The sequence below is a fragment of the Rhinatrema bivittatum genome, chromosome 1, assembly GCF_901001135.1.
Source record: "Rhinatrema bivittatum chromosome 1, aRhiBiv1.1, whole genome shotgun sequence".
In the NCBI taxonomy this organism is placed as follows: domain Eukaryota; kingdom Metazoa; phylum Chordata; class Amphibia; order Gymnophiona; family Rhinatrematidae; genus Rhinatrema; species Rhinatrema bivittatum.
The window spans coordinates 306,833,803-306,857,850 of NC_042615.1; the positions used below are offsets into that span (position 1 = coordinate 306,833,803).

The 24,048-nt window shown below is 44.4% G+C and overlaps 1 protein-coding gene across 2 annotated transcripts in view; it reads right to left on the bottom strand.

Annotated features, from left to right (window-relative positions):
- BANK1 (B cell scaffold protein with ankyrin repeats 1) overlaps positions 1-24,048 on the bottom strand; it is an 894,626-nt gene that overhangs the window by 491,698 nt on the left and 378,880 nt on the right. For both annotated transcript variants that reach the window (XM_029597059.1, XM_029597058.1), the window contains exon 7: positions 12,422-12,542. In XM_029597059.1, the coding sequence (XP_029452919.1) occupies positions 12,422-12,542 (121 nt within the window). The remainder of the gene's footprint in view (positions 1-12,421; positions 12,543-24,048) is intronic.

Consider the following 24,048-nt stretch of genomic DNA (forward strand, 5'->3'; position numbering starts at 1 on the left):
GACCACCAGGTACTCGTAAAAAGTTTGGGGGGGGTTCGGAGGGGTGCGGGAAGGTAAGGGATTAGTTTTATAGGGTCGGGGTAGGTTTAGGGGTTGTTTTGGTGTGCCAGTTTTTCCGCCCTCCCCCCAAATAACTCCCGTTAGTGTCCCACTGATAGCCATGATAAATCGTGAAAATTTCTATTGTATCGCACACTGTACCAATTTTTGACGATTTAAAAAATATGGGATGATTTTTTTAAATCGTCAAAAAACGATTCACATCCCTAGTGTTAATGCCATAACACACTTTGATGAATGACCCTGCAAGATTGTATCAAAGTGTACAAATAGCACTAGGTATTGTGACTGGGTAAAGCAACCCCAAAACAAGGCACTATGAGAGGGAAAGCTGCACCAAGAGTAGCAAGAATACTCCAAAGCTCCAAAGGAGGGGCAAAGGGCACCAACAACAGTGGCCTGAAGACTCAAAAGCATAAAAAGGGAAACAAAGTAGTACCAACAATGGCATGAACAGTCCAAGAAACCATGAGAGGGAGAAAGCAGCACTAAAAGGAAATACTCTAAGGCTCCAAAACAGATTCAAAGCAGCACAAAAAGTGGCATGAGCAGCCTAAAGCACCATAAGTGGTGCTGTTTTTTTCAAACATAGTGTTATAATTTATTTAATAAAATCAATTCCACTTGAAATCACCTCTTAATGAATATTCTCAGCCTAATCTTTAAATATATAAATTAGATTCTATAATATCCAATGCTGGATTACCCAAAAATTTAGTGTCCTTATATCAGTAGTTCATACAAATATATGCACGAAGTAAATTTTTAAAGAAGGAAAGGAAAGTTTCATTCTTATGATCTTTTATCCCCACCACTGAATGATTCATTTATGTTGTAATCATTAACAATCCACCTCCAACCATTTTTTTATATTTTTATATATTGCGGGAAGAAATTAAAAAAAAAATATAATTGTCAGCAAAGCCGATACAATCTTGTACTTCTAAAGTGTCACTCTGCAACAAGCCAGCTGTAAATATCCCGGTTTCAACCAAATGTAATTGTCAGCAAAGCCGATACAATCTTGCGTTTCTAAAGTGTCACTCTGCAACAAGCAGCTGTGAATCTCTCGGTTTCAACTAAAAAAAGAATAATCAACCGACTTATCTGACTCCAATTAGTATCCCAACGTGGCCACGTTTCAGATCCCAAAGGATCTTTCCTCAGGGGGTATTCACTCCTTCACAATGTCGGTATTTCAATGTCCATTCTCAACCCACAAAATTTTCTATTCAGCTGTCGGCTTTTCCACCATGTTCTGACATTTTCAAATCGGCTCCTCGCAAAGGCTGCATCCAATTCTCAGCGTTTCATTACTCGACTCCATTGCTGACAGATCTTATATACTATTCAATGTCTCTCAAAACCAAACAATCCAGGAACACGTATCTATTACGTCAATACGTATTTTCAAATCAACGAACCCCAATCTAATTCTTCATTTAAAGTGCATATATAATTTATTTAATGACAGCATGAACACCACAAGGCACTTACTGAGGAGCAATAGTTGCATAAACATCACAAGGCACCTAAGGAGCATCAAAGGTCACCAACAATAGTGACATGAATACCGCAAGGCACCTATGGAAGAGCAAAGGGCACCAGGAATAGTGGAATGAATACCACAAGGCACCTAAAGTGCAACAAAGCTGCATCAACAATGGAATGGACATCCTGAGGCTTAAAGTGTGGGGCATGGCAAACAGAAGAGTCACATCAAAGCCCCCAAGAGGAAGAGTGTGCGGTATGATAAAAAGCACAATGGCATATCCCCAAGGCATCATGCGAGGGGCAAAGGACATTAACTAAAAAGAGCAGCCAAGCAGCACTGACAATGGCATGAATAATTCAACATATCGTGAAAGAGCACAACATACCAGTAGTAGCAAGAGTTTTCTATGGCACCATGAAAGGCCCAAGAGCAGACTGGGCAGTAATAGTGGCAGACTAAACCAGCAAAATGCAGAAATCGGGAAAGTGGTGGGATAAGAGGAAAACATTCATCTTTTTTTTATTTTTATTTTTTACTTTTTCTGTTTTTGGGGACAAACCCTAGTATAATCAAGAGAGAAGCAGGTTGGAAGAACTATGCCAGGATCCTGAAGTGGTACGACAAAACAACAAGATGCAGAACCAGGAAAGAGGTGGGGTGGGAGGAGACAATTGTATTATTGTTTGCATTTTGTTTTTAAGGACAAAATAACCCTGGTATAACCAACAGAGAAGCAAAGTGGGAACCAACTTGGAACACAAGAGTAGTACAAAGAAACAGTAAAATGCAGAACCAGAAGAGAGGCATGGCAAAATGAGTGGGCAGGCCAGTGTAGGAGCAGCAAAGAGAGGCACCTGGCAATAACACAGCAAGGTGCTGAAGACAAATACTATGGGCATGGGTTCTCTGCAGCTGTAAATTCAGTCCTGCTGTCACTCTCACTGAATTTCTGGAAAATCAAACAGAGGAGGTTTTTTCTGCAGTGACTTGAAACCAAACTAAAACTGGGTACTCAGTTATTCAGCGATGACATGACTCCTGTATCTCACATTGGAAGTGAATGGAGTTTTAACTGGCAGTTCTAAGGAGCTCTCCATTTAGGCTACCACTGGCATTATATGGACAATAGTGCTTCTGCATTAAGGGGCGGATTTTAAAAGGGTTACGCGCATAAGTTACTTGCGTAACCCTTAAAAAAAAAACCTGCGCGCGCCGAGCCTATTTTGCATAGGCTCAGCGGCACGCACAAGCCCCGGGACATGTGTATGTCCCGGGGTTTGCAAAAAGGGGCGGGGCGTGGGCGGTCCAGGGGCGGGGCATGATCCTCCAGCCATTTGCCGCTGTCCCCGGGATCGTGGGCCGGCTGTTGGAGACGTGCGTAACTTCTTCAGCAAAGGTAAGGGGGGGGGTCTAGGTAGGGCTGGGGGGTAGGTTAAGGAGGGGAAGGAAAGGGGGGGGGGGCAGAAGGAAAGGGGGTGCACAATTGTGCAACTTGCATGCGCTGAGCCACACAGTCTGCCTCCATTCCCTCCGAGGCCGCTCCGAAATCAGAGTGGCCTCGGAGGGAACTTTCCTTCTGCCCCCTGCACCTTCCCCTCCCTTCCCCTACCTAACCTGCCCCCCAGCCCTACCTAGAACGCCCCCCTTATCTTTGTTGAAGAAGTTACACCTGCCTCCCGACAGGCATAACTTACGCATGCCGCCGCCGGGCGGCCCGCAATCCCGGGCACAGCGGCAAATGGCCCCGCCCCACCCCCCGGACCACCCCGGACCACCCAAGCCCCACCCCTTTTTGCAAACCCCGGGACATACAAGCTTCCCAGGGCTTGCGTGCACCACCGAGCCTATGCAAAATAGGCTCGACGCATGCAGGTTTTTTTTTAAATTTGTTAGATTTTTTTAGATTTGTTCGCGCGGGGTTGTGCGAACAAATCTGTGCCCGCATGCAGGTTTTAAAATCTGCCCCTAAGAGCACAACAACTTGCAGAAATCACAAGTACCCAGTTTTAGTTTGGTATATGATCGAGTTCTTTCTACTTTGAAGTCATTGCATAAGATTGTTATAAGGAATCAACCTATTTAACCACAATACCATCATAGCCCCTGAAGTAGCTCATGTACGAGCGAAACTCTGCCTGAGTCCGGCTGTTTATGATGATTTATGCTAATAAAGAATCCTTGGTGTTCTACCAGTCTTCTACTTTTTTTTGCGATTTGCAATATTGGATTGGTTTCCGGTTTGTTTCTTTGGACCTTCTTTTAAGAAAGACCAGCTTTTCCACCATCTCAGTTGCCAGTCCTAAGTGATGGGACTCATGATAAAGTATTAACGATAATATTCAACATCATTCATTCCAATAACAATGGCTTGTTAGGAGTAACAGCACAACCTTACAATCCTCAACGAACACTAAGACCTCAAAAAAAAAAGGACTATTGACCACTCCCACAATATGGAGCACACATCTGATGCATCGTGTGTTTTCCATAGTGGGTCCAACACTCTGGAATTCTCTGCCTGAGACGTTACATATTTTACCAGATAGAAAGAGATTTAAATATGAATTAAAAACATGGCTATTCAAAAATGCATATAAATTAACTTAAAAACATCAGAAAATACAAAGCCACAAAGACAAGGACAAAAGTTAATAATCAAATCATGAAGAATAAATCAAACAAGAGAATGTAAGATTCTCAAAACAACCCACTGAATAAGATGAGAAAATTATCACTATTATAATTTTCCATACCCTTTGCCTTATGTAATCAACTATTGTTTGTGTTTTGAGTTATAACTTTGAATGTTACTTTGTAAACCATTGTGATCTATACATGGAACAATAGTTTATAAAATGTCTAAATAAAATAAATGTTCCCTGCCATTGAGAATACATGTTTACTGGCATGCTGTTTGGTGAGTAGGAAAGGAAATACTGGGCTACATTGGCAAGGGAATAGTCAGATGATGGCCTTGTGTGCCCATTATGCCAATAGATCTGTGATATTTTCCTTTATGGGCTCTGCCAGACAGTGCCACGAGACTGATATTTCTGCTATCGTCTCATTTGGTGGTGGAGGATAACTTTTTCTCCTGCCAAATGCTGTAAGTTTGGCCTATTTCAAGAGAGAACATTCTGATATGGCCATGAGGGGGAGGGGCATCAAAAAGGACATATATTTATGGTGAAGGAAATGGTAGCTGACAGAGCCTCTGTTGTGTGGGGTGCTCCTCTTTCCTGTATTCTATCTCCAGTTTCCCTCTGACTCTGGTTCCTGCATTTTGTGCAACAGCGTCTCCTTCTAGGGATGTGCAGAGAGACGCCATACGTTGCATTTGTGATTCGGATTCATCGGGGAGCAAATATGTTGCACTCAGCCGTATGGCGCCCCGATGCGTTAATACGAGGATTTCTATTCGTGTCCCAGCTAAAATTAAAATTAACTACAACCCCCCACCCTCCTGACCCCCCCAAGACTTACCAAAACTCCCTGGTGGTCCAGCGGAGGGTCCGGGAGACATCCCCTGCACTCACACCCTTGGTGCCGATTTCATCATGGCGCCGATAGCCTTTGTCACAGGGGCTACCGGTGCCATTGGTCAGCCCCTGTCACATGGCCATTGGTGCCATCTTGTGCTCCTACCATGTGACAGGGGCTGACCAATGGCACCGGTAGCCCCTGTGACATTGTATGGGCAAAGGCTATCGGTGCCATTTTGAGTATTGGCATCGGACGGCCGGAGTGCAGGAGGTCGCTCTGGGACCCCCGTTGGACCCCCCAGGGACTTTTGGCCAGCTTGGGGGGCCTCCTGACTCCCACAAGACTTGCCAAAAGTCCAGCGGGGGTCTGGGAGCGACCTCCTGCACGCCGGCCGTCCGATGCCAGTACTCAAAATGGCGCCGATTGCCTTTGTCCTCACTATGTCACAGGTACCGACGGTCGGCCCCTGAGACATAGTGAGGGCAAAGGCGATCGGTGCCATTTTGAATACTGGCAGCAGATCGCCTTTGCCCTCACTATGTCACAGGGGCTGACCGTCGGTACCTATGACATAGTGAGGGCAAAGGCGATCGGCGCCATTTTGAGTACTGGCATCGGATGGCCGGCGTGCAGGAGGTCGCTCCCGGACCCCCGCTGGACTTTTGGCAAGTCTTGTGGGGGTCAGGAGGCCCCCCCAAGCTGGACAAAAATCCCTGGGGGGTCCAATGGGGTCCCGGAGTGACCTCCTGCACTCCGGCCGTCCGATGCCAATACTCAAAATGGCGCCGATAGCCTTTGCCCATACTATGTCACAGGGGCTACTGGTGCCATTGGTCAGCCCCTGTCACATGGTAGGAGCACAAGATGGAGCCGATGGCCATGTGACAGGGGCTGACCAATGGCACCGGTAGCCCCTGTGACAAAGGCTATTGGCGCCATGATGAAACCGGTACCGAGGATGTGAGTGCAGGGAATGGCTCCTGGACCCTCCGCTGGACCACCAGGGAGTTTTGGTAAGTCTTGGGGGGGTTCAGGAGGGTGGGGGGTTTGTTTAAAACTTTTATTTAGGTGGCCGTATAATTCGGGGAAGATTCGTGTATTCGTGGGGAATCGTGATACGTTTCGCTTCCCCACGAATACTACGAATAGTGTAATATACGTTGCGGATCGCCAATACGGCGAATACGAATGCACACCCCTATCTTCTTCCGCTGAATTAAAGAGTTAGACCAGAGGGAGATACTCTATTTTACTCATGGGTCATACAGAGTGGCTAGCATATCCTTTTGGGTGAGTTGTTTCAGCCTATGTTGAACCTGCTGCTGCAATGAGTCCATTAAAAACACCACCTCTACTGTCAGTCTACTGTTAGCTAAAAACACTCTAACTTACTCTGCAGGATACTGACGATAGGGAACACTTCACCCAGGGTAGCCCCTGAGGAATGGAGATCCTCCATTGCACCCTTGAAGGGTTTGAGGACTCATACAGTTGCCAATCACATTGCTCCAGAGAGTGATTCACACACTCCTAGAGCCAATTCATGAAGGACTGCGTGTTGCGCCAACATCTGCAGCATTAGATAAGAATAATTCCACCTGATGCCTACATCCTGAATCAGCTGGTGAATAGGTACCTCTGATGCTTCCTGCTTCTCATGCAGCTGCTGCCCCCATTTATACTCTGGTGAAAATGCCCTGCCATTTCCCTGTACCTCTCAATCAGTTCTTTCAGAACTAAGCTACCATGTTGCTTCTTGGCCCTCAGGGCATCCTTTACTGACAGATGTGTCAAATATGCAACACAACAGAACAAGAGTCCTGTCTCTCCACTCTAGCTGCCAGCTCTTCATCATCTTCCTTATTGATGGTAAGATATTCACCAAAGTATGGCTAATATCTATCAGCTGAGTGTTTAGCACAGTCCACTTGACCCTGCTGCTCCACCCCCTTTAGAGCAGCTGCCTGCCCCTGCCTTGGAGAGCTGCCATCAGGGAAAGATAAGCATAGGTAGGCTAGTGAATTGGATGTTTCCTCTCTTCACCTTGACCAGTTGCACCTGTATGCAAGCACAACACTGGGTGTACAGGCCGGGGGTAACCTGTCTGCTAAATGTTGTCCAGGAGGATACTTTGAAATTAGGGGATAACAGATGCAGCAGCCGCTTAAATCCCACATTCTCTACGATTCCTAGTTGCTGGTAATCCAGGTCAATCGTTTCCCTGGTGCAACATGTGACCACATTTGATGTTGTGTGCCTCCTACTACAGGACAGCGAAATGGTGACACAACCCATCTGCTCCATGGTGGCTTGCCATTGACATGGGGTTGAAGGTTGCTTACCTGCCACCTCACTGGAGGAAGAGACTGGGGGAGGAGGGTCAGCTTGGGAAACTGACTTCCCCTATTCAAGTGCTTTCCAGCTGCTGCTGATGCTCCTGCTACTGCTTCTATTCCTTAATCACTAACCTACCTCTTTCCCTTTTTAGTCAATTCACCAACTTGAACGTGTTCAAGGGAAACCTTGTCTGGTGGTTTTTTGTACGGAGGTTTCTAATAAGGGTAACCGATTTGCAGTTATCCTTTTCTTCTCCTCCGTCTATTATTCTTTTATTATTTTCAAAAATATTTCTGAAGATATTCACTTTTTTATTTTGTTTTTCTTATTTCTCTTAAAATCCCTTCTCCCCTGCTGCTTTTCCGACCCACTCCAATTTTTATTTCATACTTATCAAGGTCGCCGCCTTTGTTGGTGTTCATGGGTACGGAGCTGCCTGTCCGACACGGGCCATGTTTCGGCACTATGTGCCTGCTTCAGGGACTGCGGGAGAATTTACTGTGTCCTATATCGTGTTCACAGCATGGAAGGCGTCGCACGCTTGACACATGACACATTGAAGAGTAACATGGATGCTGTGAACCCGATATAGGACACAGTAAATTCTCCCACAGTCCCTGAAGCAGGCACATAGTGCCGAAACATGGCCCGTGTCGGATAGGCAGCTCCGTAACCATGAACACCAACAAAGGCGGCGACCTTGATAAGAATGAAATAAAAATTGGAGTGGGTCGGAAAAGCAGCAGGGGAGAAGGGATTTTAAGAGAAATAAGAAAAACAAAATAAAAAAGTGAATATCTTCAGAAATATTTTTGAAAATAATAAAAGAATAATAGACAGAGGAGAAGAAAAGGATAACTGCAAATCGGTTACCCTTATTAGAAACCTCCGTACAAAAAACCACCAGACAAGGTTTCCCTTGAACACGTTCAAGTTGGTGAACTGCTTCTATTCCTGGCAGACAAGGTCCACATGCTGGTATTCATGCCCTCCCCCGGAGACCATGTTAACAGGTGTTCTCTTTTTACATGATGCAGCAAGACATTGTTTGTATGATGCCTCAGTATTTTTCTTCTACAGTGAATGTACGCTACATAATCTGGGTCCTCCTTCTCTCTGAAATGCCTCCACATTTTGGACTTCTTTCAGGACTCTCTTTCTCGCTCTGCAAGCTTGGTTACTGCTTCTGGTGCTTGGCTTGAAGGAGGATTGAGAGGCAAAAGGCCAAAGGCATCACTCAAGCTCTCCATTATCTCCTTTTCCGGGGAAGTGCTCTTTGCCCCAAGAGTACTGATTTCTACCTCCTCTACCTCACTCAATGGAAGATAGCACGTTAGTAATTAGACCCCCCCCCCCCCCCACCCCCTACACACACACACACGTGCAGCAGGGATGGATTCACATGGTAGGAGCACAAGATGGCGCCGGGCGTCCATTGCTCCTACCATGTGACAGGGGCCGACCAATGGCACTGGTAGCCCCTGTGACATAGTGAGGGCAAAGGCTATCGACGCCATTTTGAATACCGGCTGCCAACAGCCCGAGTGCAGGAGATCGCTCCAAGACTCCCGCTGGACCACCAGGGACTTTTGGTAAGTCTTGGGGGGGTCAGGAAGGTAGGGGTTTATTCGTTAGATACGTTGTATTCATGGGGGTTCGCCATACGTTTCGTGACCCCACGAATACAATGAATAGGGACATATACATTGCGGATTGCCAAGACGTCGAAAACGAATGCACACCCCTAACAGCTACTAGCTGTTCTGTTTCCTCTAATTCTGAGAAGTCTTAACATGATTCCTCTGAATCTGTACTTTCTTGCATGACCCACTGCAGACATTAATCAGGAAATATCATGGAAGAGTATTGTGCTGCTTGTGGCTGATCTGTTCTTAGGACTGGCCAAGCCTTTGGCCCTTCCCTGTCAGTGCCAGTGCTCATCCTCTAATGATATGTTGCCTTAAAGCTGCCACGGCATCTTAGGAGTAGAGCTAACAGTGGCAGCATGCAGCACATCATCTTCCAGCCTCAACTTCTTCTTGCTTGATTTTGACTGTGCCTGTATAATTCTGAGAAAAAAAATCCTTTAGCTTGGGCAGGAGAGTGCTGCTAATATTATTAGTGTTACTAGGTGTACTGAGATTTTCCCTTGCAAGTGGACTTGGGGAAATCCACTACCTATCCCTGGGATAAACAGCATAGATTCTATCGACTTTTTGGGATACTGCCAGGTACTCGTGACCTGGATTGGCCACTGTTGGAAACAGGATACTGGGCTTGATGGACCTTTGGCCTGACCCGATATGGCAAATCTTATGTTCCAGAAGTAGGCAATGATTTTCATTTCGCTCTGCCTTTATTTCCACCACACTTTCCTCTTCCTCCCATTCCCTGTGGCATGATGAAAATCTGACAGTCATTAGGAGTGCCCACTGCCTATGGAAAAGGGGTTTGTCCTTTTTCAAATCCTGTTGTGTTAGTGTGTGTACTCCTCTTTTGACTACTCTCACATGCACTGCCTCTACCTGGTAATAATGGTAGTAATTTTTCCACAGGTGAAGACAGGTTAAGAAAAAACAGCACTCTACCACATACACAAAGTTTACAAACTTTCCCACTCCAACATGTGACTCAGAGAAGCAAAAATTCAAGCAGGGCTCCTTTGCTTAGTTTTCTTAGTACACACACACACACATCCACTGCGGTGCACTTCTGTAGTTTAAAAATCTTAGTGTCATTACTGCAGAAAGCTCACACTAAGTTCTTTTCCTTTTGCAGTGTTACTGTCACCACAAAATAGTTAAAAGGTTAGATACACAGAAAAAAAAAAAAAACTACGTCTCTGACAAGAAGAAACAGCACACAGCTAGACTCTACCTCACTTTCCACTTCTTCTTGTTCCAGTCTTTGCTAAATTTTTCTTCAGCCCTAAGAACTCAAAATCCAACCACCTTCTCTCTTCCCGTCCAGAGATAAATGAGCTCAAAATGGTGCTGCCTAATGCTACCTGTCCTGATCTAACTTTCAGTTTGGGGGGGAAAAAAAGAGGCATTCAATCCACGTAGATGCCAGCTAGGAAAGGCTGGTTAAAAAAAATGCTTGATCTTTATTGGTCCTGTTTCCTGACTTTTCCTTCTCCCTTCCTGCCCCAGCTCCAGTTAGCCTAGGGCCAAGAGTGCATAACTGGTTACTAAACAGTGAACACTGTGCTAGCTACCTTGAGAAGAACATTAACCTCTGAATTTTGCTTATCCCATACTTTTATAGGAAATAAAAACAAATGCAAACAAAAATTGTCATTAATTTATGGGGCACTGTCCATGCCACATTCCAAAATTATCCACCTGATTTGGTTCAGATTCCAGCCACCTTCAGCATGACCCTCCCACAACACCCTGACCCAGCTAGAATCAACCTCCTGATCTCAAGTAAATGAACTTAAATAGCAAAGATTGAACTGCTTTATGAAATATCAAACAATCAGTTATAACGCTATTGTCCTTAGGGAGGTCATTCTAATGTCTTGGACCTACACTGAAAAAGGTTCAATCTCTAGTGCCCTGGCTACAGGAATTTTCAACTGGCCATAAAGAACCAATCATTCCTGTAAGTAGCCTGGTGCCAGACCACGAAGAGCCTTGAAAACTAGTACCAATACTATAAAGCTGGCTCTGGAAGAAATTGACAACCAATGCAAAGATTTTAACACAGGGGAAATAGGGTCATTTCATTTAGCTTCTTTAATTAAGCAAGCAGTGCTATTCTGCATTATTTGTAATCTTTGTATTGCTTTTTTCAGAAACCCTACACACATTGCAGTCATCCACTTTTGTCAGCACTAATGTTTGAACCGTTGTTGCAAAATTGGCTGCTGACAGATAACCTCGCATGTAAGGCAAAATAACAGCCTCTGACCACTGAGGCCACCTGGGCTTCCAAATTCAAATAAAATCAACCCAAACACCAAGTAAACATAAATTCTCTGAAATTGGAAGAGTGACCCCACATAAATTAATTCCTGTCGGTGACTGTGAACAAGGTTTCCTAATCCATAATAACTGATTTTGAGGGATTGGTTTTAAGCTTTATTTAACAACAACCATGTCGAAATTGCCTCTAGACCTTTATTTAATGTATTCGCGGACTTATCGCGATGGTCACCCCGAGGCATACAAATCTGTTTGGTTTATTGTAGTGTTGTCTAATCTTGCTTACACATATGGAACTTCATGTTGTGTGTATGAAGTGCTTGTTTACTATACACTGGATGACTGGCACTGTGCAGGACAGCTAGTATTGACTCTACTATACTACTTCTACTACTGCTTCTCAGGCCTGATTTCTCAAGGATTTTTTTTCCCTTACTGTAAACACAGAATGGCATGAAACCCTTGATAAATGAAGCATATTGTGTGTAGGAAGTAAACTATGATATAGAAACAGCAATTCTGGCTTCAAACAAGTTATAATTTGACTATTTTGTTAAATTTAGCTTCTTCTAATGATAAGTTGATTGGAAATGGAGAAATAATAAACTCTGCTGCAGATGCCATACTCACACTTGTGTTTTACTATATCTATTGAATTTATCTGCTTAGAACTCTTTGCTTTGGCAGAGAGAAAGATGAATGAAAGTCATAAGAGGCATTGACCTTCCTTTTGTAGTATTTTTTCCCTTGTACTCATACAGCAACTTAGCAGATGGGGTAGAAGCGTTAAAAAAAATTTAACAAGTCTATTTCTTAACAATATGGATGTGCTGTCATTAGAAATATAGCAACATAGCAAATTACTGCGCCTAAATGTAGGTACTCGGTACTAGTAAATTTTCAAAAGGGTCAATTTAGGAGTCTGTCTTGAAAAGTCAGAAGCCTAATCCTTTGAAAATTGATCCCATTGCATTTTTGATGTGTTACTTTTATGATGTTTTGCTAATTTTTTTTTTTGTGTTATTTCCATGCTTTCTGAACTTCTTTGGGGTGTACTATGTCTAAGGAAACAAAATATTAATATTAAATAACAAAATCCATAGGAGGAAGAACTCACTTTCCTGCTGGCAGGTCACTTCTTCATTCAGAATCTCGGTAAGCTTTATTGGAGTCATCTTGCTTTTCAATGAGTTAGTTAGAATGTGGTCAAGTTTCTCTATTGAGTAAATTTTAAATGCCTATAGGAAAGAGAGTAGAAAGATAGTATATAGACTCATTGAAAAAGTGGTTGGCTAAATGAGTAGCTGATCATAGTGGTAATTACATTAAGTACTAAGCAATAATGACTTCTTTTATTATTTTATTTATTTATTTAATAGTCTTATATTCCTTAAATCTCAAGGTAACTGTTAGGGGTAATATTTAGTCACTAGCTGGACTGAAAAGTTTGGGGCTCATTCACAAAGTCACAGTATATTTTTTTTCATGAGGGAAAAATACTGCAGGAGTCACAAAGCCATGGTAAATGACTCACATGGTATTTTCTCTATGGTAAAATACCATGGCATTAAATGCCCCCAAAAACTTGCATGATGGCAGCCGTAAGATTGTGGGTCTGCCAACATTTAAAAGGGCTGATGGCCCACAGTAAGCTCCTTCAAAAGTTGTCAAAAAACCCCAGAGGTTTCCACAGACCCCCCTGTCCTACCCTACCTCTATACTCCTGGAGGTAGCCGTATTAAAAACTATGAAATATCAAGCAAATTTGAAACATTTTAAGGCCCATCTCAGTCTCCTCAGATCAAGGCCATTGTCAAAAGTTCATTTTTCTAATTAAAAATGTTGAGACACCTCAAGCCCTTATTGAAACCATCAAATTTCTGCACAGTCCTTAATTTTTCTCACCATTGATTATTGTAATTCTTTGTATTTAGCCCCTCCACCAAATGCTTTGAGATCCCTTCAAGTCATTCAAAATTTTGCCACCTGTTTGCTGACATGGACTCCTGTTCAGGACACTTTCCCCCCATCCTTAAAGATTTACATTGGCTACCTATATATTGGCATATATAATATAAAGTAGCCACTATCAACCATAACATACTATACAATGTTTCATTTATTTATTTTTATTTATTTATAGGTTTTTATATACCGACAACCGTTTGCACATCGTATCGGTTTACAGATAACTTAAAACTTTTTGACAGTGTCATTATATAGAACTTTTGGCACTGCCATTACATAGAACAGTAAACTCTGCATACAAGAGATAGACATCAACAAAAGGAAAATGGGTAACTATTTACAAGGAACGACGTTTCCTCAACCGGGAACGGATGAGGGAAAAAATTAACAAGAGCACATTGTAAAGGTAATACATGGAAAGCACTGTAAACAATTCAGGAGGTCATCGGGGAGAAGGTTATTGAGAGAAAAAGTCAGCAGGAGCACATTGTAAAGGGTGATACAGGGAATGCACTATACACAGCTTAGGGGGTCATCAGGAAGATGGTTGTTGAGGGAAGGGTAGGCCTGTAAGAATAGCCAGGTTTTTAGCTTTTTTTTAAAATTTGGGTGTAGATGTTTCAGTGCGTAAGTCTGGGGGCATAGAGTTCCACAGGGTGGGGCCGGCCAGGGAAAAAGCTCTGTTCATTGTGGAAATAAGTTTCGTGGATTTGATAGAGGGGGTACGGAGTGTCCCTTGGAGGGCAGTACGAGTAGGTCTAGTGGATGTGCGGGTAAGCAGTGGGGGGGTTGATCCAGTCAGGTTTCATTCCCATCAGTTCCACCCTATCTATTCACACAAACCTATTTGGATGCTTTGTTCTTCAAATCAGTATCTGCTTGACATTCCATCATCTAAGATGGCTCATCAGTAACATAGGACCGCTCATTTTTTATTTATGGTCCCACTGTTTGAAATTCTCTTCCATTATCATTGCATATCATGCAAGATACAAAAATGTTCAGGAAACTCCATAAAACTCATTTGTGTTCTGAAGCATTCTGGTGATTTGCTCCTTTAAGTTTCCTTCAACTCAAAAGAATAATCTTATTTCATATAATCACACATGGTCATATGTTTGTTGAATTTTTATTGTTTGTTTTTACTGCTTTATGTATGTATTTTGTACTCTGCCCTGGACTATTTTGGAGGGGCGGGCAAGAAATATGTATAAATAAATAAATATATTACTAACTTAACTCTTGTTCTGAAATGTTCCTATTTAATCTGACTAAATTTTAGCTGGATAGTAAGTTTTCTGGCTAAACTAGTCGATTAAGTGAGGGAAACATTGAGAAGTCAGCTTTGACCCAGGAGACCAGGGTTCGAGTCCCACTGTCGCTCATTGTGACCTTGGGTAAGTCACTTTACCCTCCATTGCCTCAGGTACAAAACTTAGGGCCTCATTTTCTAAAGTATCGCAGGCCTGCGATACTTTAGGAAATGGGAGCGAAATAGGACGTGAAAAGGGCCTTACCTTTTCACTGTCCGCGGCATTGGTGCAGAGTCGGCCCCTGTGATGCCCCGACTCCTCCTCTTCCGGGGCCGACTCCGCCCCCATCCTGGTATCGCACTCGATAAGGGACTTTTTGCATGTGAAAGGTCCCTTATCACGTGCGAGCCGCTTAGAAAATGAGGCCCTTAGATTGTAAACCCTCTGGGGATAGGGAAATATCTACAGTACCTGAATGTAAACCGATGTGATATCTCAGATCGAATGTCAGTATATAATAAAATAAATATCCCATGGAAGTTTTAGGAGGCACCCTGAGATACATCCCCTTTTATTGCTTTTCTATATTTTTGGATATTGTCAGTATTCATGTACAATATAATTGTCTTATGATTATTAGAGGTATGCATAATGTTTTTTTCATCCCCGTTTCGTTTTTGGTTCAGGGGTGAGCCATTTCAGTCCACCCCGGATCGGAAAAATTTTTTTCCATTGTCAATTTCATAAATAAAAACAGCCTGAACCCTTCATATTTAATAAAATACAATGCCCCCCCCCCCCCCCCAAGAATCACCAAAAGTCCCTGATGGTCCAGCAGGGGTCCTGGGAGCGATCTCCTGCTCTCAGGCCAAGGGCTGCCAGTAATCAAAATGGCACCAGTGGCCCTTTGCCCTTACCATGTGACAGGGGCTGCTGGTGCCATCTTAAAAAATGGTGAGGGTCATCTTTATTTCCTATTTCACTGCAAACGACTGCAGATTTCTAATGATTATGAAGTATGTGATGGAATAAGGGAAAACATTTTGTCTTTTGAGTCTCAACATTTTTTGTGTGTGGATGGAGGAATATCCTTACTAGTAAAATATATGCACCTTATATGCTGGTAGCAAAGGGAATCTTCTAGCAATAAGAGCTTTAAGGAGAATTAATGGGTTTTCATGATTGATAGAAAAGTCCATCCCTTAAATCAGGGATGGCCAACTCCAGTCCTTGAGAGCCACAAACAGGCCTGGTTTTCAGGATATCCACAATGAATATGCATGAGATAGATTTGTATACACTGTCTCTATTGAATGCAAATCTCTCTCAAGTATATTCATTGTAGATATCTTGAAAACCAGGCCTGTTTATGGCTCTCAAGGCACAGAGTTGGCCAACCCTGCCCTAAATGGTGGGACAATCATCAAGGGTTGTAAAGGTGACTAAAGGAGTCAATGGGAGGCATCATCAGTGAGGGAACTGTTATTGTTTGTAAGGTTTTGGGTGGACCCTTGGACACTGTGGCAGCTGACCACACCCACGGGGGGAAGTCCCGTGAGGGGCCACAGGTCAGGCTCAGCTCTGGGACATACAACACAGAGTTATATCTTTTATTAGACAGAGTTGAGAAGCCACCAGAGGTGGCAGTAGAGAGTAGAGATGAAGCCCGGCTGGGCTAGGGTTCCTCAGGATACTGGAACAGTGATTCTCTCTATGACTGTGCTGTAGTGGAGAAAACTGAGATAGTGAGTACAGTGGAGCATACACAGAGTTCAGGTATAGAGACTCATTGGTAAAGTTACTCACACAGCGGTTTCTCCCGGAAGGTGACACAGAAGCTGTAATAGAGGCAAGCCCTCGAGGAGCGAGTACCTGGTTCCAGGGAACAGCTCTGAGGAAATAAAGTTGGTAACTCGCTGATGATGTAGGCAGTAGTTTCTTCCAAGCAGAAGAGATACATTCAGGCAATGAGTCAGGGAACATGGGCCCTCGAGGAGCGAGTACCGGTTCCTGATAGCGACCTGAAAGAAATGAGAGAGGCCCCCGAGGAGCAGGTACCCCTTTAGGATAAAGTCCAAAAGTTGGAGAGGCAGAGTAGCTAGGTATGGAGAGTGAATCCCACCCATAAGGAAATCCCACCCTTGCTAACTCGATTAGCTAGCAAAAAGTGTAGACTTTTGTATCCGGGATGCGTGACATCACAGGGGGATGCCCCTGAGGTTCGTGCCAAAGAGAGAATAAGAAGCAGGGCCGCGCGGTGCGTGCGCCCTATGGTACCTGGACAAAATGGTGGGATGCAGCGCCCAAGTCGGACCGGGGACGCTGGAGAGGATGGCAGGCAGATGCCGCAGTAGCCAGACGTCCATCAACTGCGGGAGGAGTCGCAAAAAAGGTAAGGTGGGCGGAGAGGAGACGTCGGGCAGCAACAGTTGTAACATGAACTCATGAGAGGCATCTTAGGGACTGTGCTCTGCCTGAGCTTGAGTGCAGGAAAGGACAGCAGGGGTCCCTTATTCTTTGGGAGAGTGTGTCTCTCCTGGCTGTTGGATTGTTTGGAGCTGATTCAAGAAGGTTGCTATCCCTAGGTCACCAGGTTGGGAAGCTTGTCCAGGAGGCATTCTTTACCATCAAGGTATATGATAAATATTTCTGAATTGGGAGAAGAGGATTCCTTAGCTCTGAGGGGATATCTATGGAAGAGGAGCTTTTCAGGAGCCTGGAGAAGTGAGTTATCCTAGCTTGATTTCTTCAAAGAGTATGAGGTTTTGACTATAAAACTGTAGAAATGTCTAAACTGTGTCTGATTTGTCTTGCAACTGATTTAGGAAGATCTGATTCGTGTATTGATCTACATTTTGTGTCATCTAGTCTTAATGAACTCCTTTTTGTTTGGAACACAAATTTCACTGTAGATTGTGTATTCTTTTATTGGAATGAGAAACACTTTTGGTGGTCCTGCAGGAGTATTCTTGCCCCTGTCCCACAGAACCGATGTATTCCTCAATCTGTGTTAGTGATCCAGTACAGTCTAGGATTGGGAAGGTGGCCCCTTCCCTGTGTGTGTGTGTGTGTGTGTGTGCGCGCGCGCAAGAGCACACGGGGGGTAGGGAGTTACGCCCACATTGGAGACCATGCATATGTAAATTTATCTCAAGCATATTCATTGTGGATATCCTAAACATCTGGCTGTGGGGTCAGAAGGACAGGTTTGGGAACCACTGGATCAACCAGTCTGTGGTTGGTGTTATTTATTTATTTAATTTATTTATTTGAGGTTCTTTATATACCGACATTCGTTTAGTAACATCATGTCGGTGTACATTCAACAAAACTTTAGCAGCAGCGCTGGAACAGATAGAAAATAGCGGCAGTGCTTTACAATTAATATTCAACTTAGAAAGGACATTAGGAGATTATAACAAGGAAAATTGGATCAGGGAATGCAAACAGGGAAGGGGAGGGAGAGGGAAAATAAAGGAAGAATTAAGAAGAATATATTAACGTTAATACATATGATAAATACATTAAATACATTAGTTATAATAGATTACTAGGCATCAACTTTATAGAGATATTAGAGAGGAGTAAATTATGTAACTCGAAGGATAATGCATAATTACAAATTTACATAAGTTTGGTCTCAGGGAGAAGCAAGGGGGGAGTAGCTGGAAGGGAAGGTGGTTGCTTTATGTGAAGGCTTTTAAGAATAACCATGTTTTAAGTTTCTGCTTGAATTTTTTTGGGCATAGTTCCTGACGAAGGTCAGGTGGCAAACTGTTCCAGCAGGAGGGACCAGCTAAGGGAAAGGCACGTTTTCTGGTTGTATCGAGTCTGGTAGTTTTGTGAGGGGGTAATTGGAGTGTAGCTGCGTGTTGCGGTCTGGGGGTTCTGGAGTGTTTGCGGAACTGTATTGCATTATTGAGCCAGTTCATGTTCTCAGTGTATAGGGTCTTATGTATTAGAGATAGGACTTTGAAGGTGATTCTTTGAGCAACTGGTAGCCAATGCAATTCTTTAAGTATGGGAGTGATATGATCTGACCTTCTAGTATTGGTGAGGATACGGGCCGCAGCATTTTGTAACATTTGCAGCGGTAGGATGGTGGAATTGGGGAGGCCTAACAGAAGGGCGTTACAGTAGTCGAGTTTAGCAAATAGTAGGGATTGCAGCACTGTGCGGAAATCACATTGGTATAGGAGGGGTTTAAGTTTCTTAAGGGTATGCAGTTTGAAGTATCCATCTTTTATAGTATTATTGATATGTTTTTTAAAATTAAGATGGCTGTCAATAGTGACGCCTAGGTTTTTGACATGTTCAGTAGAGATGGCTAAAGGGAGAGGTGAGAGTGTGGAGGATTCTTTGTTGTTGCCTTTGTTGGGGGAGATTATCATGAGTTCGGTTTTGTCAGGATTGATGGCTAAGTTGATGCTGGTGAGGAGTGCGCTTATATCTGATAGGGCAGTTTCCCATTTTCTGAGGGCATTGGTCAGGGAGTCAGTAATTGGGATGACAATTTGTACATCATCAGCATAGATGAAGTACAAGAGCCCAAGTTCAGAAAGGAGGTGACAGAGGGGGAGGATGTATATATTAAAAAGGGTAGAAGATAGGGCAGAACCCTGGGGTACTCCATGGTTTATGTTGTATAGTTGAGATTCTTTGTTATATATTCAGCCTAGCATAGAAATGTTCAAGCCAGTCACTAGATGGCAGCAAAGTATATTCTAGTTGAGAGCTCATTGTTATCTGTTTCTGCCTACAACTACTACAGCAGATATGCATATGTACTTTGCCAGTCCTAAAGAACATGCTCCATACTCAACTCCTGAAATATTAAGTACAGTCATTATATAGCCACTTTACTTCTTTTGTAGATGTCCCTTGATGAACTTCATCTGGTCCTGGTACCTTGTTAATGTTTAAATTGTTGATTCTTTTCATACCCACTCCTGATTAGTGTAAATCCTCTGCAAACTGTAATATAAATTAAACCCTTCCTCCAAAGGAGAGGGGCAATAAAAAGCATTCTACCATTTAAGTGAACTGCAGCAGAAAAAAAAAAGGAGAATGCAGCTATGTAACATGAGCCGCTAGTCTGGGAAAGCTAGAGTAAGATTGGAAAGGTAGCTAAGGTGCTTAAATGACTATTGAATAGACGAGTCAGAGACTCAGGTTGGGGATTTGCATGTCACAGCCCCCTTAACTACTACAGGTAACTTTCAGTGAAATAGCACTTTAAAAACAAAGGGTGGCAAAGTCCTGTTACAGAACTTTGACTGGAAAAAGTCTCACACTGCAGAATTCTGACTGAGAGAGTGATTTGTGAGAGAAATGTACTGAAAACAATCCTAGGGAGCAGATTCTCACCTTGACTAACAAGGGGAGTCAGAACCCTTGGGTACCTTGTTCTCAGACAAGACAAAAAAGGGACCGGGCATGATGGAAGGGTGTGCACATTATCTTCCCATAGTTATGCTTGGGTTTTGGCTGAGAGGAGGTGATTCCTCCAGGCTGGATAACAGTGAATGACTGGCCCTAAGCTTAGCTTAACTTAGTTTAGCTAAACTGGAATCATTGAAAGCTGAGATTGCTGAGAGCCTGAATCACTGAGCGATAAGCAAGCCATGAAGGCTGGTGGAGCTGTAAACCCAAGCAAGGCAAAACCCTCCTACCAAGGAAAAAGAGCCTAAGGACAGCAGCAGATTGGGAGGTTACCTTGGTTCACCTAGAGGGAAGGGGACACCAGCAGCAGATCAGGAGTTGACCTTGGGCTCCCAGGGAGGAAGGGGACTTCAGTGGCAGATTGGGAGGTGATGTCGAGTCCCCCAGGAGAAAGGGGACCCCAGTGACAGATTGTTCTTGGGTATTCTCATTGCCTGAGGAGCACCTGTGGGCTGAGTTTCTAATCTCGCTGTGTTTAAATGTGGACCAGGCTAGATGTTCCAGGATTTTAAAGTATATAACACTTTACATACTCTCCTCCTCAGCTCAACTTTCCGGGCATGAGAGCCTGCCCACATCAAGGACACCTCCTGGGAAATTTAGTCTGCATTTCCATTGTCCTTCCCAGCCCTTGTTGTATCCTGAAGGTGAAGGGTTGTAGGGCTAAAACCCAATGCATCCCTCTGCTGTTTGTCTCCTTGATTCAGGTAATCCAGAAAGGAGACTGATGGTTCATCACCAATGTGAATTTGCAGCCCAGTAAGTAATAATTGAAGACCTCCAAGGCCTACTTTATGGCTAAGGTGTCCTGTTCAGTGGTAGAGTAGCATCTCTCCCTGTGCAGTAATTTTATACTAATAAAGGCCACTGGTTGTTTCTGGCCTTCTTTTTCTCTGCCGAGCACTGCTCCTAGTCCCATGTCCATGGTGTCCGTCTGGAAGGTAAAAAGGTCTATTGAAGTTTGGGCTCATCCGCTCTGGTTCTGAGCAAAGAGCCTGCTTTAAACCCTGGAATTACTCTTATGCCCTCTCCAACAATCTGGCCTTCTCTAGAGTCTTCTTTTGTACCAGACTGTTGAGAGATTCAACCCTTTCCATGAAGTTTGGGATGAACTTTCTGCAGTTGCTTATGTGGACTAAAAAGGATCGCACCTTATTCTTTGTCTGGGGAACCAGTATGAACATGATGGCTTTGATTTGCTATGCTTATGGGTGGTTTTGTCCCTCTCTTAAGGAGTACCCCAAATACTGTACTTTTTGGCCCCCTTGTAGGCACTTCTTGGGGTTATCTGTAGAATTGTGAATAGTACTGATTGCAGTTACTTTAAGTGGGTTTCTCAATCATCACTATAAACTACAATGTCGTTCAGGAAGGCAGCAGCATAGCCATTGTGCGGACGCAGGAGGTAGTTTCTAGAGATGGTTTCTTAGTCTGGGTCGTTATTATATTATATGCCTGTCAGTCACAGGGGAAACATATAGATAATATGGATCATACACTGGGCTTCTTTTCTGAAATTTTTCCATTTAGCTTTGTTGTTGACGGGACTGTGCTTTTATTGCGTCTTTTTCAATGTCACTGCCTCTTGTTCTTATGGTAAGACAGAAAAAGCGAAATGTCCTTGTGAGCCTGCATGTCTTGTCTTGCAGAGCCTGCAATTAGTTATTCTTTCACTGGAATCAGTACATTCAGCAGTTTTAAAGGTTCCTGCAGCTTCCATATCTGTTGGTTCAGTAGTTAGCATGAGTCTGTCAAACGATTCTTTCAGGCAACAGTGATGTCAAAAGGATTAGTCTAAGCATTTGATGCAGTAATTAACAAATTGGACTGTCACACAAAGATCTAGTGGAAGAGAATTCCAAAGCTTTGGGGCAAAATAGGCACATTTCTTTGGGTAGATATTCAAAGTTAAATGTTTAAGTACGTTAGCTAGATAAGTCTTATCTGGTAGGGATTGGCATTTGGGAGAAACAAAATAAGAAATTAGATGAAATTTCCTTTATGATTTTGTGTCGTTTCCAAAATGAAATTAGTTAAATTCTGCCAAAACTTTGTTAGAATCTGTTTTCGTTTAGAAAATCATTTAGAAAAAAAGTTACCAGTCTCGACTAGGCCTGAAGTCGGGCCTCAACTAGGGAATAGGCCAAGACCCAAAAAAGGGGCTGTAGCCTACACCCGAGCATGAGACCAGCACCTCGGCCTAGACCTAGGCCCAAGGCCTGGGCCTCTGCATAGGCCACAGCCCAACAAAGGGGCATAATGTACGCTGGAGTGCAATGCCAGGGTCTTGTCCTAGGCAAAAGCCCAGGCCGCAAAAATGTTTTCAGTTACCTGATTCGGTGTCCCAGCCCAGTCCAGGCCTCAGCTTAAGCCAGAGCCTGAGCTCAGGCCTGATGTTTGGGCCTCAACCTTGACTCAGGCCCAACACATGGGCCATAGCCCAGAGCACAGACCTTGGAGGGCCTCTTCAGACATCTTCTATCTTCTTTTTTCCTCTTGAAATGATGCTGTCTGCTGGGAATGGGCCAGAGTTAATTTACTCCAGAGCATCCTCCACAGAGGAGGGAGCCATTTTGATGGACAGCAGTTTAATTTGTTGCTGTATATCAAAATAACTTCCTGTGCTGGGATAGTTGTGCTGGAGTGTATTTACTCTGGCACATCCCCAGTGGATGATATGATTTCAAGAAGAAGACATCTGAGGAGTATCTCAGAGGCCTGCACTTGGGCCAAGGTCCCGGCATCAGGACCTGGACTCTGGGCTGGGCCTACACAGAGGCCCAGGTATCAGGAGCTGGCCTCTGGGCCAATCTCTGGAGTTGAGCTTGAGCCTGGGTCCTGGCCTAGGCTGAGGCCCAGGGGTCAGGACAGGGCCTCTAGGCAGGGCCCCAGTATTGGGCCTCAGTCCAGGCCAAGGGCAAAGCATCAGGACCTGACCTCTTGTCCAATCCCCAGCATTGGGTCTTGGTCTGGTCTGGGCTGAGGCCCAGACATGAAGAACTGATCTCTGAACTGTGCCCTGTGTCAAGCCGGGTTCAGGCTGATGTCCAGGTAAGACTATACCCCGGCATTGGTCTTAGGCCTCGGTCTTGGCTTAGGCCAAGGTCAAGGAGTTGGGACTCGACCTCCAGGCCAGGCCATGGCATCACTCCTGGGTCTGGGCAAAGGCCCAGGAGTTGGGATCCAGTCTCAGACCAGAGACCTGGCATCAGACTGAGGCCCAGGCATCAGGACCTGGCCTCCAGGTCCTGATGCCTGGGCCTCAAGTCCCAGTCTCTGGATTGTCTGATGTCAGGCCTGATCCCAGGCCTTGGCCTAGGCTGAGGCTGAGGCATCGGGACCCTGACTCCAGGCCATGCCCTGGTGTTGGGCCTGGGTCCAGGCTGAGACCCAGACTTCAGGACCTGACTTCTAGACCCAGGACTGGTCTCTGGACCAGGACCCCATATTGGGCCTGGGCCGAGGTCCCGGCATCGGGTTTAAACCCCATCATTTAGGACCAGACCTTGAAGCAGAGACGCATTGTGCTCTAGGTTTATGCAAGACTGAGCCTTGAAAAACCCTCCCAGACTGGGTTAAGTGGGGGCCAGGGAGAATCCTGGCCTCACATTCATTTTGGGTGGGAGGTATAGGTGTGGAGAGTGAGACTCTTGGAATGGCTTCTCAGGTTGGGAGGCAGCAGCAGTCTGTTTGTTGAAGTCTGGCCCAACTGGCAGTGTCGGAGACACAGCAGAACTCAGCATTTGGGGTGTAGTGGCCCACAGAACGGCTTCTCAGGTTGGGAGGCAGCAGCAGTCTGTTTGTTGAAGTCTGGCCCAACTGACTGTGCTGGGGACACTGCAGGCAAATGCAGTCACAGTGGATGATGCAGGATGCTGGATGTAGGCCCCATTACTGATATTGAGGCATGGTAGGTAAGACAGACAGAGCAGCTACAGGACCTTCAAATTCCTTTCATTCATCTTGTCACTCGCATGGCAAATCCGGAAACCCAAGCAATGGCAGATTAATTTTCAGGAACACAAGTGTGGTGACAACCTGAAGTGATAACGGCTTACAATGTCCCCTATCATCATAAAAA